The sequence below is a fragment of the Mus caroli genome, unplaced genomic scaffold (assembly GCF_978045245.1).
Source record: "Mus caroli unplaced genomic scaffold, Mus_caroli_1 scaffold_16, whole genome shotgun sequence".
In the NCBI taxonomy this organism is placed as follows: Eukaryota; Metazoa; Chordata; class Mammalia; order Rodentia; family Muridae; genus Mus; species Mus caroli.
In genome coordinates, this window is record NW_028227271.1 from 71,280,910 (window position 1) to 71,299,966 (window position 19,057).

At 38.8% G+C, this 19,057-nt stretch overlaps 1 protein-coding gene across 1 annotated transcript in view; it reads right to left on the reverse strand.

The window, feature by feature from the left end:
* The window catches only part of Cpq (carboxypeptidase Q), a 517,237-nt gene that overhangs the window by 371,763 nt on the left and 126,417 nt on the right, over positions 1–19,057 (reverse strand). The window contains exon 3 of the mRNA XM_021183241.3: positions 7,038–7,245. Coding sequence (XP_021038900.1) covers positions 7,038–7,245 — 208 coding nt within the window. The remainder of the gene's footprint in view (positions 1–7,037; positions 7,246–19,057) is intronic.

The following is a 19,057-nucleotide window of genomic DNA, read 5'->3' on the forward strand; positions in this document are numbered from 1 at the left end:
TTATGTGTCCGGAGGTATTTCTTTTCTGGTCCAGTCTATTTGGAGTTCTGTAGGCTTCTTGTATGTTCATGGGCTTCTCTTTCTTTATATTTGGGAAGTTTTCTTCTATAATTTTGTTGAAGATGTTTGCTGGTCCTTTGAGTTGAAAATCTTCATTCTCATCCACTCCTATTATCCGTAGGTTTGGTCTTCTCATTGTGTCCTGTATTTCTTAGATGTTTTGAGTTAGGATCTTTTTGCATTTTACATTTTCCTTGATTGTTGTGCCGATGTTCTCTATGGAATCTTCTGCACCTGAGATTCTCTCTTCCATTTCTTGTATTCTGTTGCTGATGCTGGTATCTATGGTTCCAGATTTCTTTCCTAGGGTTTCTATCTCCAGTGTTGCCTCATTTTGGATTTTCTTTATTGTGTCTACTTCCCTTTTTAGGTCTAGTATGGTTTTGTTCATTTCCATCATCTGTTTGGATGTGTTTTCCTGTTTTTCATTAAGGACTTCTACCTGTTTGACTAGGTTATCCTGTTTTTCTTTAAGGATTTGTAACTCTTTAGCAGTGTTCTCCTGCAATTCTTTAAGGGATTTTTGTGCTTCCTCTTTATTGTCTTCTACCTGTTTACCAGTGTTCCTTTGTATTTCTTTAAGTGTGTTATTAAAGTCCTTCTTGAAGTCCTCTACCATCATCAGGAGATATGCTTTTAGAATCGTGTCTAGCTTTTCCGTTGTGTTGGGGTGCCCTGGACTGGGCGAAGTGGGAGTGCTGGGTTCTGATGATGGTGAGTGGTCTTGGTTTCTGTTAGTAAGATTATTACGTTTACCTTTCGCCATCTGGTAATCTCTGGGGTTAGTTGTTGTCGTTGTCACTGTTTAAAGATTGGAGCAGAAGCTGTGTTCAACTCACCAGCAGTCTCAAAATCCTGTGGCGGGGGTTGTGGGTAGCTGGCAGTACCCCGGTGCTGGTCCAGCTGGAAGAGGCCTGTGGTCCTACTCAGGCTGGTTTTCTGCTTCCCTAACTAATGCAGTCTCAGGTCCCGCGCACAATTGGATTGGAGCAGAAGCTGTGTTCCACTCTCCAGAAGTCTTAAGATCCTGTGGCGGGTGTTGTGGGTAGCTGGCGAGTGTCATCCGACCGTGCGCCCTAGCTACCCTGGTGCTTTTCTGACCGGAAGAGGCTTGTGGCCCTATGTAGGCCGGATTTCTCCCTCCCCAACCAGAGCAGTCTCAGGTCCCGCGTGATTGGACTGGAGCAGAAGCTGTGTTCCACTCACCAGCAGTCTCAAAATCCTGTGGCGGGGGTCGTGGGTAGCTGGCGGGTGTCAGCCGACCCTGCGCTCTAGCTACTCCGGTGCTGATCCGGCCGGATGAGGCCTGTGGCCCTACTCAGGCCGGTTTCTGCTTCCCTAACTAATGCAGTCTCAGGTCCCGCGCGCAATTGGATTGGAGCAGAAGCTGTGTTCCACTCACCAGAAGTCTTAAGATCCTGTGGTGGGTGTTGTGGGTAGCTGGCGAGTGAGTGTCAGCCGACCCTGCGCCCTAGCTACCCTGGTGCTTTTCTGACCGGAAGAGCGAAAGAGAGATTTCTAACTCATCCTATTCACAATTAGGGCCTGTAAAATTTCTATGCTAAATTTCAGAAGTAATCTAAAACAAATAGCTCCACAATGCTGTTTTGTTATATAGAGCTTCTTTATAAGTAACTATATTTATGATTTAAATATTTTTCATTACAAAAATAAATGCTATTTAACATTCAGAAAAACAAAGGATCTCATGATCTCAAGAGTGAATGAAAGGTCAGATCATTACAAAAGCATCAATAAAATGAACGGTCTTCTTTTTGCTCTAAGTTTGAAAACAGAATCTCTAATACACTGAAACTTACAGAAGAGAAAGACAGCATTTTCAACAAATGGTGCTGGCACAACTGGTGGTTATCATGTACAAGAAGGAGAATTGATCCATTCCTATCTCCTTGTACTAAGGTCAAATCTAAGTGGATTAAGGAACTCCACATAAAACCAGAGACACTGAAACTTATAGAGGAGAAAGTAGGGAAAAGCCTCAAACATATGGGCACAGGGAAAAAATTCCTGAACAGAACACCAATGGCTTGTGCTGTAAGAACAAGAATCGACAAATGGGACTTCATAAAAATGTAGTTTCTGTAAGGCAAAGGACACTATCAAGAAGACAAACAGGCCAACAACAGATTGGGAAAAGATGTTCACCAATTCTACATCTGATAGAGAGCTAATATCCAATATATACAAAGAACTCAAGAAGTTAGACTCCAGAAGAAAAAAAAATACCCTATTAAACATGGGGTACAGAGCTAAACAAAGAATTCTCAACTGAGGAATACTGAATGGCTGAGAAACACCTAAAAATTGCTCAACATCCTTAGTCATCAGGGAAATGCAAACAAACAAACAAACAAAAAATCAAAACAACCCTGAGATTCTACCTCACACCAGTCAGAATGGCTAAGATGAAAAACTCAGATGACAGCTGATGCTGACAATGTTGTGGAGAAAGAGGAGGATTCCTCCATTGCTGGTGGAATTGCAAGCTGGTACAACCACTCTGGAAATCAGTTTGGCGGTTTCTCAGAAAATTGGACATAGTACTACTTGAGGACCCAGCAATACTATTCCTGGGCATATACCCAGAAGATGTTCCAACATGCTCCACTATGTTCATAGCAGCTTTATTTATAATAGCCAGAAGCTGGGAAGAACCCACATATCCCTCAACAGAAGAATGGATACAGAAAATGTGGTACATTTACACAATGGAGTACTACTCAGCTATTAAAAACAATGAATTTATGAAATTCTTAGACAAATGGATGGATCTGGAGGATATCATCCTGAGTGAGGTAACCCAATCACAAAAGAACTCACATGATATGCACTCATTGATAAGTGGATATTAGCCCAGAAGACCAGAAGCTTGGAATACCCAAGATATAATTCACAAACCACATGAAACTCAATGAGAAGGAAGAACATAGTGTGGATACTTCTATCCATCTTACAAGGGGAGAACAAAACACCCATGGAAGGAGTTACAGAGACAAAGTGTGGAGCAGACACTGAAGAAATGACCATCTAGAGACTAACTCACATGGGGATCCATCCCATTTACAACCACCGAATCCAGACACTGTTGTGCTTGCTGACAGGAGACTGATATACCTCTCTCCTGAGAGGCTCTGCCACTGCCTCACAAATACAGAGGTGGATGCTCACAGCCATCCATTGAATTGAGTGTTGGATCCCCAATGAAGGAGCTAGAGAAAGGACTTAAGGAGCTGAAGGGGTTTGCAGCCCCATAGGAGAAACAACAATATGAACTAACCAGCACACCCCCCCTACCCCCCCCCCCCGAGCTCCCAGGGACTAAACCACCAACCAAAGAGCACACATGGTGAGACTCATTGAAATGTAAATAAAGAAAATAGCCAATAAAAAAAATAACAAAAGAGCCTGGAGGGGATACTGTCAGAAAGCAATGGGCTGTCTGCTGAGGACATCACATAATCATAGTTCTCCAAAAATGGGTCTTGGTATGAGTGTTTATTCAAAATACTGTTCAGAGTTATCCAATGAAACAGTCCTGTGAGGACTCCTTAATAATGAAGGCAAACAGCAATGGGTTGCAATGCATATCCTTTTCTCTGGCATTGTTAGCTTCTGTTAACCTTACTATGAAGAATTTACGTTGCATGGCCAGTGAACAGTAGGAAATGGGTCAATTGCTTTGTTATCATCACTGTTAAGATTTACTCTACAATCTCAATAGAGTTCATTTCTTAAACAGACATTTCCAGAATCCTACTATACATCAAATGTTATGCTGGATATTACAAATAGACTTTCTACACCCCTCCCCCCGGTATGTGTGTATTCAGACATTGGGCAAACTGAAAAGGTTTTTTTTTGTTGTTGTTGTTTTGATTTGTTTTTGATTCCACCAAATTCATTTTCCTTGGAAATAAAGATAAACTGGATTTCTCAGCCTCCATGTATTGGCATGCCAGCCAAGAGAAATTGAGTGAAGGTGATATGCTATTTCTGGACCTGGATAAGAGTAACCCTGGGAAAACCTTCTGGGCTATGAGCTTTCTATCAACTTCTTGTTTGGCTCAATGCAGAAGACTCGGGACTCAGAGGTACAGACCTATAAGATGGAAAGAAGTAACTGCCTCCTGTTAACAGGTTTGTGAGTAATAAAAAAAAAAACTTCTATTTCATTAAGTGACTGTGGTATAAAGGTGCTTCTTAGCAGTAGTCTATGCTATCGAAGCACACGCCAAAACTGCCACTGGCACATTAGATACAGAGGGTATATAGGATGATGTCCTAAAAAGGGGAAGATCAGCTGATGTACTGGCTAGTTTTGTGTCAACTTGACACAGCTGGAGTTATCACAGAGAAAGGAGCTTCAATTGAGGAAATGCCTCCATGAGATCCAACTGTAAGGCATTTTCTCAATTAGTGATTAAGGGGGAAAGGCCCCTGTGGGTGGGACCATCTCTGGGCTGGTAGTTTTGGGTTCTATAAGAGAGCAGACTGAGCAAGCCAGGGGAAGCAAGCCATTATGGAACATCCCTCCATGGCCTCTGCATCAGCTCCTGTTTCCTGACCTGCTTGAGTTCCAGTCCTGACTTCCTTTGGTGATGAACAGCAGTAAGTGTAAGCCAAATAAACCCTTTCCTCCCCAACTTGCTTCTTGGTCATAATGTTTGTGCAGGAATAGAAACCCTGACTAAGACACCTGACTATGAAGATCACCTGACTATAACTGAGAATCAAAAAATGTTCTCAAAAAAAAAAAAAAAGGCCTAAGACAGACAATGAAGGGCAGAGCATGACAGTGAGACAGCGAATGGAGGGAGCAGAGAAAAGATGCAATGTTAGGAAACTATGCATAGTTCTAAAGAGGTGCTAGGGAATGGGGCTGTTCTACTTGCATCTTCTGGAATGCTTGACATAGGGCAGAAGCCTTGTTGACTACTGGAAATAAGGCCAAGGAAAAAGAAAAGTCTAACTAAGGACTGTGTGATGGGCAGGGCAGACTTCAAGAAGAATCAATAGTTAGGTGAATACATGCACCTTTAACTTATGACAGAACATTTATAGAGCTGATAGAAAATGCTTAAGTAGAACATTTTAATCTGTGGCCAAAGAAATAGAGAGAAAAAGAGAGGAAGAAGAAGAAGAAAGGACAAAGAGAGAGAAAAGAGTAGCAGGAGGAGAGATACATAGGAAATAGAGGGGCATTAGGGAGATGGGGGACATAGGGGGAGGGAAAGGGACAAGAAGAGGAAGGGACATGAGGGAGAAGAGTACATAGGGAGAGGTATACTTGAAATAATGTTCTAAAATTCTAGAGTATTGGAGAAATTGGTCACTCTTTGTGGCTTTAGTGAGTTCCTTCCTAGTACTCACAAAAGCCACATAAAGTAATATGTGGTGAATGAAGGATGAAGAAATACAGATAGAAATATAAAATATGCTGAACACAAATTGGGTTTTTGAAACAAACAATGAGGGAACAAAGGAATTTCATTTTATCTTGATTTTTACTTTTGAGGTTAAAAGAAGTAAATATATTAGCTCTCTGAATATTATCTCTAAATATTCAGTTGTCTAAAAGGTTACTTTCCTATGGAGAAATGATGAAATGATGCCCCATTTGCATGGTCCTTCAGGTTGGTATCATGGCATGTGTGAAGGTACTCAAAGACAAAGTATGTCATGGCTAGCATTGTTTTTATATCCATATATGTTGCCAAAAGGGTTATAGCATTACAAGGTCAGTGGGATATTGACTATAAAAGTCCATGAAAACTTATAAGCAGTCCAGATTTAGACACATGAAGAAAAGATATTTTTACATAGTAAAAGTTGCTGACCCTGAGCTTTAAAGGCTAATATCCTGAAGGCCCATGCTGAAATATTCTCACTCCAGGCTGCAGCCTAAGTCTCCAGATGTCTTTATTATGCTGAGAGAAAAATCAAAACAAACATCAAACAAATAAAAGACATGCCAATGAGCCCTGGTGTGCATTAAGTCATCTGGGAATATATTAGTCTTATGAGTTTCAGTTTTTTAATAAAGATTCATGGCTAGGTTCCAGTTTCATACAGCAACAGACTCATTTCATAATTTATGCCTCATGACAAGTGAAATCATGGGGAATGACCACAGACTGCTGAGTTTGTTATTCCAAGTAGCTGAGGTGTTCTGGGAAGTAAGCTAGCCCCGTTTGGATTTCTCTCCTGGGAATACTGACCATCCAAAGGATATGATCCAATCATTATTTCAACAGTCTTGAACCCATTAAAGACTTTACAAAGAACAGTATTTTTAGCTTTGTGATACTGGTGTAACTAGAACTTCATTCACAAAACTCCCAGTGGGCAAATTTTTAACCTGTACTATCCTGCTCCCCAGGGAGGACATCTTATCTCTGTAAAATAAAAATTCTTCATCGTCCTCTGTGTACTTCTGTATAACTATTTTCTGACTGTGAACCCCAGGTGATGAGAACTAATTAAGGTCAACCAGCGATGTCCCCACAGCTCCAAATAGCAGTTTTGAAGAATACAGTTGTCCAGTAAGATCTCATTCTATGACAAGAGAGACACTCCCATCATGTTACCCACTATGTTTTTGTTTGACTTCTGTAGCAACATGGAAAACAGCCTGGCCTCCTCTGCAGTCATTAAGAATCTTGGATGAAGCACAGACATTAACTCAGCTCTCCCTCCAACACAGTATGTTAATTATAGAAAGAATGTTATGGGATCATTTTTAGTGTGAAATATCTTTCAGAGGAGTTCATAAGCAATGCTTGGAATACTAAAAAGGCCAAAGAAAATATTACAATGAAATTACCAAATGTGGGATGGGAGGAGATTCCATGAACTATCAGTATTTTCATTTGGATGGTTTGCTTTTATTTCATAATGTCTTCCTGTTCGTGGAAAACTAATTTTTGAAGGTGTTTCAAACAAACATCACAACTCACCTGTAAATGGAAAAGGAAGCTACTGATTGGATGAGGGATGCCACAGCCCCCACCTTGGCAGCTTCCACAGCTCCCTGCATCCGGTACTGCACAGTCTTCTCATAGCCAGTGTAAGGCTGATTATAAACAATGATCTTCCCTCTTGCTTCTGATGCCCTTCTTTGAAGTTCATCAAAAGAGGCCACCACCAGCACTTCTGCTGTGATGCCTAGAAGTAAAAATTAAGCAAATTAAATTAGGATTTCCCAACAGTCAGGTGGAATTGGCATACAAAAAGTTACACATATTCTGTTGGCTACATCTGGCATACTGGGTGGAGAAGATTGAAGTTTGAGAGCTAGTTACCATGGCAGCAAGACTGCAAGTTAGACATCTGCCTTAGAGGGAAACAACACATTCAAAATAATATAACATATAACTCAAGTTTTTTCAGCTCATTCCACCAGCTGGCATTAAGTCACAAATTGATTGAAAAGATACTTTTCCTTCCTATCCTAAGAAATCATGAATTTCATCAGAGAACAATTATTATTTTTAAAATTGCATTTCCTGAGTCTTAGAATTAATGACAAACATATTTATTCCTTCCTAAAGTTATTTTGGTATGTCACTAAATACTCTCAACTTCAGCAGAGGGCAGCAGCTTAGGAAGAATGTGTTTAGAAGACAATGTCTTTCATAAACCCAACTTTTAGCCAACAACATGCCTTCTCCTTAGAACAATAAAAGTCAGCTTGCTTTCTTCTTTGGATAAAAACACTCCAGAAGGATGTGGAAACTTCCTGTGCATCACAACTTAAAATAACTCATCACTAAAAATTACACTAACATCCTTCCAAAAAACCCCCAAAAAACAAAAACAAAAACAAAAAACAAAAATCTTGGAACATATATAAATGACCTAGAATCTTTTTGTTCTGGTTAGATATGTTCACTTACTCAAACCTCTTTCCCACATTACCATACTTTTCTGATTAAAGGAAAAGAGTTCTGTCTTCAAGAAATCAGGCAAACTGCTATACAAATACATATATGTATGTGTGTGTGTGTGTAATATATATATATATATATATATGCATACATATGTATATATATATATGGATATATACACACATATACACATATGCACACATACATACATGCATGCACACACATACATTCATACGTACATATTCACATACAAACACAAATATGCATATACTCATATGTACCCTTATACACACACACATAGACTTACACACATATATAATACACATTCACATACATACTTACACACTAACACACACACATATACAGATATTCAGACATATACACACCCACATGTACTCGTAGAGAGGAAAGATGCAGTACTAAATCTAAGAAAAGACATCTGTTCTGGTTATGCTTTATGTATATGCTGTGAATTGATTTGAAGGCCTTGCCCATGCTAGCCAAGCATTCAAATGCTAAGCCATATTCAAAGTTCCTAATATCTACTACCCTATGACTTTAGCCATGCAATCATTAAATATATCAGAAATTTGAAGTAATGTGCATATATAAGTTATATTTTCTTAATATCATAAACTTTAAGAATTAGGGTGTATTTTTTCTTTTTGGAGGGATTGTTTTATTTTGAAAGTTTAAAAGATGCCATTATAGTGGTAGTTGTTACTTAGAAAATCCTTTAGCATAGTACTCACATACTAGAAAACTCTTAATTTCAATATCGATTCCAAGAAAAGAATCCCTCTGGGGTTACAAATGTATAAGTATTTCTTCAGTTACAAGTTATAACTTAATTTACAATCTAAAATAAATAATACATAATTATAAAAAGGAAGGGAACCACCTGCTTTCCACATAATGAATATGTATTGAAAATCTAAATGAAGAATCAGGTAGGCAAATTCTGAGATTTTGACTCCAAAGTTACCTTGATATTTGACTGGTGTCAGTGTGAGCATCATATAAACATTTGGCTGATGGCCTTTCCTAATTAAATGTTCAATGGTGCTTTCAGTTCCCACCTGTGCCAGTCTGGAGCAGAGCCTGGGTGCTGGACCCGATCTCACACAGCCCACACCCAAGTTGGAGCTCCACTCCCCAGGATCACAGGATCATAGGAAGGACAGGCTCCAATCAGAGATAGGAAGTCTAGATAACACCAGAGATAACCAGATATTGAGAGGTAAGCATATGAATATAATCAAAAGAAACCAATTTGACTTGGCAACATCAGAACCCAGTTCTCCCACCACAGCAATCCCTGGATACCCCCAACACACCCTTAAAACAAGATTCAGATCTAACTTTCTTTTTTTTTTTTTTTTTTTAAAGATTTATTTATTTATTATATGTAAATACACTGTAGCTGTCTTCAGACACTCCAGAAGGGGGCGCCAGATCTCATTACGGATGGTTGTGAGCCACCATGTGGTTGCTGGGATTTGAACTCTGGACCTTTGGAAGAGCAGTCGGGTGCTCTTACCCACTGAGCCATCTCACCAGCCCCAGATCTAACTTTCATTTCATGAAGATGATAGAGGACTTTAAGAAGGACATAAATAACTCCCTTAAAGAAATACAAGAGAACACAACCAAACAGGTGAAGGAATTGAACAAAATTGTCTAGGATCTAAAAATAGAAATAGAATCATTAACGAAAACTCAAAGGGAAACATCTCTGGAGATGGAAAACCTAGGAAAAAGAACAGGAGTCACAGATGCAAGCGTCACAAACTAAAACAAGAGATGGAAGAGAGAATCTCAGAGGCAGAAGATACAGTAGAAGGCATCAACACAACATTCAAGGAAAACACAAAAAGCAAGAATCTTCAATCTCAAAACATTCAAGTAATGCAGGACACAATGAAAAGACTGAACCTGAGAATAAAAGGTATAGAAGAAAGTGAAGACTCCCAACTCAAAGAGCAAGAAAACAACAAAATTATAGAAGAAAACTTTCCTAACCTAAAGAAAGAAATGTCCAAAAACACACAAGAAGCCCTACAGAACACCAAACAAATAGGACCAGAAAAGAAATTCCTCTTGTTATATAATAATTAAAACACCAAATGCACAGAACAAAAAAAAAAGAATATTGAAAGTAGTAAGGGAAAATGTCAAGTAACATATAAAAGCAGACCTATCAGAGTTATGCCAGACTTCTTTTTTTTCCATTTTTTAAATTAGGTATTTTCCTCATTTACATTTCCAATGCTATCCCAAAAGTCCCCCATACCCACCCACCCACACTCCCCTACCCACCCACTCCCCCTTTTTGGCCCTGGCGTTCCCCTGTACTGGGGCATATAAAGTTTGCAAGTCCAATGGGCCTCTCTTTCCAGTGATGGCCTACTAGGCCATCTTTTGATACATATTATGCCAGACTTCTTAACAGAGTCTATAAAAGCCAGAAGATCCTGGACAGATGTCACACAGACCCTCAGAGAAAAAAATGCCAGCCTGGGCTACTATGCCTGGGAAAACTCACAATTACTATAGATGAGGATCTAACTTGTCCCTAATATCTCCCAACATCAATGAACTCAATTCCTCAATAAAACAGCCTAGGATAACAGACTGGATACGTAAACAGGATCCAGAATGTTGCTGCAAACCAGAAACACACCTCAGAGTTAAAACAGACATTCCCTCAAAGTAAAATGATGGGAAATTTTTCTCCAAGCAAATAGTCCAAAGAAACAAGCTGAAGTAGCCATCCAAATATCCAAAAAAAAAAAATAGACTTTCAACCAAAGTTAAAAAAAAAAAAAAAAAAAAGATGGGGAAGGACACTACTTACTCACTCATCAAGGGAAAAATACACCAGGATGAACCCTCAATTTTGAACATCTATGCCCAAAATAAAAGGAAACCCACATCTGTTAAAGAAATATTACTTTCTCTAGCTCCTCCCCTAAAGGGATCTGCAACCCTATAGGTGGAACAACAATATGAACTAACCAGTACCCCCCGGAGCTGGTGTCTCTAGCTGCATATGTATCAGAAGATGGCCTAGTTGGCTATCAGTGGAAAGAGAGGCCCATTGGTCGTGCAAACTTTATATGCCTCAGTACAGGGGAACGCCAGGGCCAAGAAGTGGGAGTGGATGGGTAGGGGAGGGTGTGGGGGACTTTTGAGATAGCATTGGAAATGTAAATAAAATAAATACCTAATTTAAAAAAATGTTACTAAAGATCAAAACACACATTGAGCCTTACACACTAATAATAGGAGATTTCAATACCCCACTCTTACCAATGGACAGATCATGGAAACAGAAATCTAACAGAGACACAATGAAACTAAAAGAAGTTATAAACCAAATGTACTTAACAAATATCTACAGACCATTTCATCCTAAAACAAAAGAATATACCTTCTTCTTATCACCTCATGGTACCTTTTTCAAAATCAACCATATACTTAGACACAAAACTGACCTCAACAGATACAAGAATATTTCATTAATTCCATGTATTCTATCGGACAACCACAGACTAAGGCTGGACTTCAATACCAACAAAACCAACAGAAAGCTCACATAAACATGAAAGCTGAACAATGCCCTATGCAACAATAATTAGTCAAGGAAGAAAAAAAGAAAGAAATTAAAGACATTTTAGAATTCAGTGAAAATGAAGGCATAACATATCCAAGCTTGTGGGACACAAGAAAAGCAGTGCTCTGAGTGCCTCCATAAACAGAATGGAGAGATCATACACTAGCAGTTTAACAGCTCATCTGAAAACTCTAGAACAAAAAGAAGCAAAATATACCCAAAGGGAGTAGATGGTGAGAAGTATTCAAACTCAGGACTGAAGTCAACCAAGTAGAAGCAAAAAGAACTATACAAAGAATGAACAAAACCAGGAGCTGTTTCTATGAGAAAATCAACAAGATAAACAAACCCTTACCACAGAGACAGTATCCAGATTAACAGAATCAGGGCTGAAAAGGAAGGTATAACAACAGAAACTGAGGAAATTCAAAATTCAAAAAATAATCAGATCCTACTACAAAAGCCTATAGTCAACAAACCTGAAAAATCTGGATGAAATGGATAATTTTCTAGACAGATACCAAGTACCAAAATTAAATCATGATCAGGTAAACCATATAAACAGCCCCCATGACACCCAAAGAAACAGAAGCAGTCATTAAAAGTCTCCCAATTAAAAAAAAAAAAAAAAAAAAAAAAAAAAAAAGCCCGGGGCCAGATGGTTTCAGTGCAGAATTCTATCAGACCTTCAAAGATCTAATACCAATACTCCTCAAACTATTGCATGAAATAGAAACAGAAGGAACACTACCCAATTGTTTCTATGAAGCCACAGTTACACTGAAACCTAAACCACAAAAAGACCCAGCAAAGAAAGAGATCTTCACACCAATTACCCCTTATGAATATAGATACAAAAATAATCAATAAAATTATTGCAAACCAAATAAAAGAACACATCAAAATTATTATCCACTATGATCACGTAGGCTTCATTCCAGGGATGCAGAAACGGTTCAATATAGGAAAATCCATCAATGTAATACACTATAAAAACAAACTCAAAGGAAAAAACCCATATGATCATCCCATTAGATGAGGAAAAAGTCTTTGACAAAATACAATACCCATTCATGTTAAAAGTATTGGAGAGACCAGGAATTCAAGGTGCATACTTAAATATAATAAAAGGAATATACAACAAACCAATAGCCAACATCAAACTAAATGGGGAGAAACTCAAGCAATCCCATTAAAATCAGGGACTAGAAAGGCTGCCGACATTCTCCCTACTTATTCAATATAGTAGTCAGAATTATAGCCAGAGCAATTAGACAACAAAAAGAGATCAAAGAGATACAAATTGGAAGGAAGTCAAGATAACTCTATTTGGAGAAGATATGATGGTATATACAGGTGACCCCAAATAGTCTACCAGAGAGCTACTACAGCTGATAAACAACTTCAGCAAAGTGGCTAGATTTAAAATTAACTCAAACAAATCAGTACCCTTCCTTCACTCAAAGGATAAAGGGGCTAAGAAAGAAATTAGGAAACCAACACTTTCAACAAACAGTCACAAATAATATAAAATATCTAGGTGTGACTTTAACCAAGTAAGTGAAAGATCTGTATTACAAGAACTTCAAAATCACTGAAGAAAGACATCAAAGAAGACATCAGAAGTTGGAAAGATCTTCCATGCTCATGGATTGGCAGGATTAATATACTAAAAATGGCTATCTTACCAAAAGCAATTTACAAATTTAATTCAGTCCCCATCAAAACTCCATTTCAATTCTTCATAGAGTTAGAGCAATTCTCAAATTCATTTGGAATAACAAAAATCTAGAATAGCAAAAACTTTTCTCAACAATTAAAAAAAAAATTCTAGGAAACTTACCATTCCTGACCTCAAGCTGTGTTACAGAGTAATAGTGATAAAAACTGAAGTGGTATTGATACACAGACAGGCAGGTAGATCAATGGAATAGAACTGAAGACCCAGAAATGAACCCACACACCTATGATCACTTGATCTTTGACAAAGAAGCTAAAACCACCCATTGGAAAAACACACCATTTTGAACATATGGTGTTGGTTCAACTGGCAGTCAACATGTAGAAGGATGAAAATTGATCCATTGCTATATCCTTGCACAAAGCTCAAGTCCAAGTGGATCAAGGACATATAAAACCAGATATGCTGAATCTAATAGAAGAGAAAGTGGGAAAGACTCTCAAACACATTGGGACAGGGGAAAACTTCCTTAACAAAATACCAATGGCTTATGCTCAAAAGCAACAATCAACAACTGGGACCTCATAAAATTGAAAAACTTCTTTAAAGCAAAGGTCACTATTAATAGGAGAAAATGTCAACCCACAGATTGGGAAATGATCTTTGCCAACTCTACATCTGATAAATGGCTAATATCCAAAATATACAAGGAACTCAAGAAGGTATACTCCAGAGAACCAAATAACCCTATTAAAAAGTGGAGTACAGAGCTAAATAGAGAATTCTCAACCTAGGAATCTTGAATGCCTGAGAAACACTTAAAGAAATGTTCAACATTCTTAGTCATCAGGGAAATGCAAAGTAAAACGACTCAGAGCTTTCACCTCATACCAGTTAGAAAGGCTAAGATCAAAAACGCAGGTGACAGGAGGTGTTGGGAAAGATGTGGATAAAGAACAACACTCCTCCATTGGTAGTGGGACTGTAAGCTAGTAAAACCACTTTGGAAATCAGCCTGGTGGTTCCTCAGAAAATTGGACATAGTACTACCGGAAGATCCAGCAATACCACACCTGGGTATATACACAAAATATACTCCATCATATAACAAGGACACATGCTCCACTATGTTTATAGCAATCTTATCTATAATAGTCAGAAACTGAAAACAATCCAGATGTCCCTCAACAGAAGAATGGATACAAAAATATGTGGCACATATACACAATGGAGTACTATGTAATGACTTCATGAAATTCACAGGCAAACGGATGGAACTGGAAAATATCATCCAAGGTGAGCTAACCCAGATACACATGGTATGTACTCACTAATAAATGGATACTAGCCAAAAAGCTCACAATGTCCTTGATACCACCTACAGACCATATGGAGCAAAGAAGAAGGAAGACCAGAGAATGGATGCTTCAGTCCTGCATTGAAGGGGGAACAGGATGATTGGGGGAGTTGGAAGGAGAGGGGGACAAGGAAGGGAGGAAGGAGGGAAAGGAAATAAAGGTGGCAGTATCAGAAACTGGAGGAGAGAGGTTCAGAGGGTCAGGAAATCAAATAAAAATAGGTAGAAGGGGGTGTGTGAGGAACTGGGGATAGCCACTGGAAGGTCTGGGTCCCAGACACCAGAGATACATGAGGTTTCCAGGATGACTTTAGATGTAGTTCACAGAGAATGGGGAAATTGAACCTATGGAGACTACCTTCAGTGGATAGGCATAGCTCTAGGTCAAGGGATGGGACAACCAACCAATTTAAAGATTTTTAACCTAGAAATGTTTCTGTCCAAAGGATAGGGACAAAAAATGGAACAGACACTGTTGCCATTGTCAAGAGGCACTTGCAGGTAGTGTGGTAGTTTCTTGGGAGATCCGGCCATCAACTGACCAATGCAGATGAGGAAGCTTGGAGCCAACCATCAGACTAAACTCAGGGAACCTGGTAGGGAAGCTGGCAGAAGGACTGGAGGAGCAGAGGGGGATTGAAACCCCAATGGAGGAACAACATAGGCTGGACTGACTACCCAGTTATTCCAAAGTCTAGACCAGGAATACTGGAGTGAATCTGGTGGGATCCATGGTCCCAGATACATATGTAGCAGAAGATGGCCTTGCCTGACAACAATGGGAGGGGAGGCCCTTGGTCCAGGGGATGTGTGATAACACAGAGTAGGGGGATACCAGAGTTGTGGGATTGAGAGTATAGGTGGGTGGGGGAAGCACTCTCATACAGGCAAAGGTGAGGGAGGAGAACAGATGTAGAATAAGGAATTAGTGGAGGGTAACTGGGAAGTGGGATATTATTTGAGATGTAAATGAATAGAATGATTAATTAAAAAAACATTTAAAAATCACAAAAATAAATAAAAAAGATTCAATGGTTAAATCCAACATAATATACAAACAATGGGATAAATTTGGCAACTGGATTAAAACTAGTAGAAATAAAGCTAAATTTCTACACATTTTCTTATTTTTCAAATTTTTATTAGGTATTTTCTTCAATTACACTTCAAATGCTATCCCGAAAATCCCCTTTACTCACCCACAGCCCTAATCTCCTACATATCCACTCCTACTTCTTGGACTGAATGAGGGCATATAAAGTTTGCAAGACCAAGGGGCCTCTCTTCCCAAGGATGGCTGACTAGAACATCCTCTGCTACATATGCACCTAGAGACATGAGCTCTGGGGGTACTGGTTAGCTAATATTGTTGTTCGCCTATAGGGTTGCAGACCCCTTCAGCTCCTTGGGTACATTCTCTAGCTCCTCCATTGGGGCCCCTGTGTTCCATCTAATAGCTTGTGGTGAGCATCCCCTTCTGTATTTGTCAGGCAATGGCATAGCCTCACAAGAGACAGGGTCCTTTCAGGAAAATCTTGCTGGCATGTTCAATAGTGTCTGTGTTTGGTGGTTCATTGTAGGATGGATCACCCGGTGGGGTATTCTCTGGATGATCCATCTGTTCGTCTTAGCTCCAAACTTTGTCTCAGTAACTCCTTCCATGGGTATTTTGGTCCCAATTCTAAGGAGAAATTAAGTATCCACGAGTTAATCATTTTTCTTGATTTTCTTATGTTTTGCAAATTGTATCATGGGTATTCTAAGTTTCTGGGCTAATAACCATTTATAAGTGAGTACATATCAAGTGTCTTCTTTTGGAATTGGGTTACCACACTCAGGATGATATCTTCCAGATACATCCATTTGCCCAAGAATTTCATAAGATTATTGTTTTTAATAGCTGAGTAGTACTCCATGAACGTACCACATTTTCTGTATCCATTCCTCTGTTGAGGGACATCTGGGTTCTTTCCAGCTTCTGGCTGTTATAAATAAGGCTGTTATGAACATAGTGGAGCATGTGTCCTTATTATCAGTTGGAACATCTGATTATATACCCAGGAGAGGTATTGCTGGATCTTCCTGTAGAACTATGTCCAATTTTCGGAGGAACAGCCAGACTGATTTCCAGAGTGGTTGTACGAGCTTGCAATCCCACCAGCAATGGCGGAGTGTTCTTGTTTCTCCACATCCTCACCAGCACCTGCTGTCACCTGAAATTTTGATCTTAGCCCTCTGACTGGTATGAGGAATTCTGACTGGTGTGAGGAGGGTTGCTTTGATTTGCATTTCCCTGATTATTAAGAATGTTGAACATTTTTTCAAGTGCTACTCATCTGTTTGGTATTCTTCAGTTGAGAATACTTTTTTTTTATAGCTCTGTACTTCATTGTTAATGGGGTTATTTGAATTTCTGAAGTCCAGCTTCTTGAGCTCTTTGTATATATTGGATATTAGTCCCCTCTCAGATTTCCAGATTTAGGATTGGTAAAGATCCTTTCCCAATCTGTTGGTAGATTTTGTATTATTGACAGTATCTTTTGCCTTACAGAAGCTTTGCAATTTTATGAGGTCCCATTTGTCGACTCTTGATCTTACAGCACAAGCCATTGGTGCTCTGTTCAGGAATTTTTTTCCCCTGATTTTTCATATCTTTGAGGTTTTTTTCCCACTTTCTCCTCTAAAAATTTCAGTGTCTCTGGTTTTATGTGGAGTTCTTTGACCCACTTAGACTTGAGCTTTTTACAAGAAATAAGAATGGATCAATTCTCATTCTTCTACATGATAACTGCCAGTTGTGCCAAAACCATTTGTTGAAAATGCTGTCTTCTTTTCCACTGGATGGTTTTAGCTCCCTTGTCAAAGATCAAGTGACCATAGGTATGTGGATTCATTTCTGGGTCATCAATTCTATTCCATTGATCTACCTGTCTTTTGCTGTACCAGTACCATGTAGTTTTTATGACAATTGCTCTGTAGTACAGCTTGAGGTCAGGCACGGTGAATCCACCAGAGATTCTTTTATTGTTGAGAATACTTTTTGCTATCCTAGGTTTTTTGTTATTCCAGATGAATTTGCAAATTGCCCTTTCTAACTCAGTGAAGAATTGAGTTGGAATTTTGATGGGAATTGCATTGAATATGGAGATTGCTTTTAGCAGGATAGCCATTTACTATTTTAATCCTGCCAATCCATGAGCATGGGAGATCTTTCCATCTTCTGAAATCTTCTTCAATTTCTTTCTCCAGAGACTTGAAGTTCTTGTCATACAGATTTTTCAATTCCTTAGTTAGAGTCACACCAAGGTTGTGATTATTTTGAAGGGTGTTGTCTCCCTAATTTCTTTCTCATCCTATTTATCTTTTGTGTAGAGAGAGGCCACTCATATTTTTAAGTTAATTTTTAATCCAGCTTCTGCGCTGAAACTGTTTATCAGGTTTAGAGGTTCTCTGGTGGCACATTTAGGGTCATTTATGAATACTATCATATCGTCTGCAAATATTGATATTTTGACTCCTTCCTTTCCAATTTGTATTCCCTTGATATCCTTTTGTTGTCGAATTGCTCTTGCTAGGTCTTTAAGTACCATATTGAATAGGTAGGGAGAGACAGGGGAGCCTTTTATACTCCCTGATTTTAGTGGGATTGCTTCCAGCTTCTCTCCATTTAGTTTGATGTTTGCTTCTCATTTCCTGTATATTGCTTTTATTATGTTTAGCTATGGGCCTTGAATTCCTGATCTTTCTATGACTTTTATTATGAGGGGGTGTTTGATTTGTCAAATGCTTTCTCAGCATCTAACAAGATGATCATGTGATTTTTGCCTTTGAATTTGTTTATAGAGTTGATTACGTTGATAGATTAAACCATCTCTGCATCCCTGGGATGAAGCCTACTTGGTCATGATGGATTATCCTTGGATGGAAATTGGTCTGAAGTTCTCCTTCTTTGTTGGATATTTGTTTGGCTTGGGTATTAGAGTAATTGTGGCTTCGTAGAATGAATTAGGTAGAGTACCTTCTTTTTCTATTTTGTGGAATAGTTTGAAGAGAGTAGGAATTAGGTCTTCTTTGAAGGTTTGATAGAACTCTGCACTAAACCCATCTGGTCCTGGACTTTTTTAGTTGGAAGACTATTAATGACTACTTCTATTTCTTTAGTGGAAATGGGATTGATAAAATCGTTAATCTGATCCTGATTTAACTTTTGTACCTGGTTTCTGTGTAGGAAGTTGCCCATTTCATCCAGGTTTTCCAGTTTTGTTGAGTATAGCCTTTTGTAGTAGGATCTGATGGTATTTTGGGTTTCTTCTGGTTCTGTTGTTATGTCTTCTTTTTCATTTCTGATTTTGTTAATTAGGATACTGTTTCTGTGCCCCTTAGTTAGTCTGGTTAAGGGTTTATGTATCTTGTTGATTTTCTCAAAAAATCAGCTC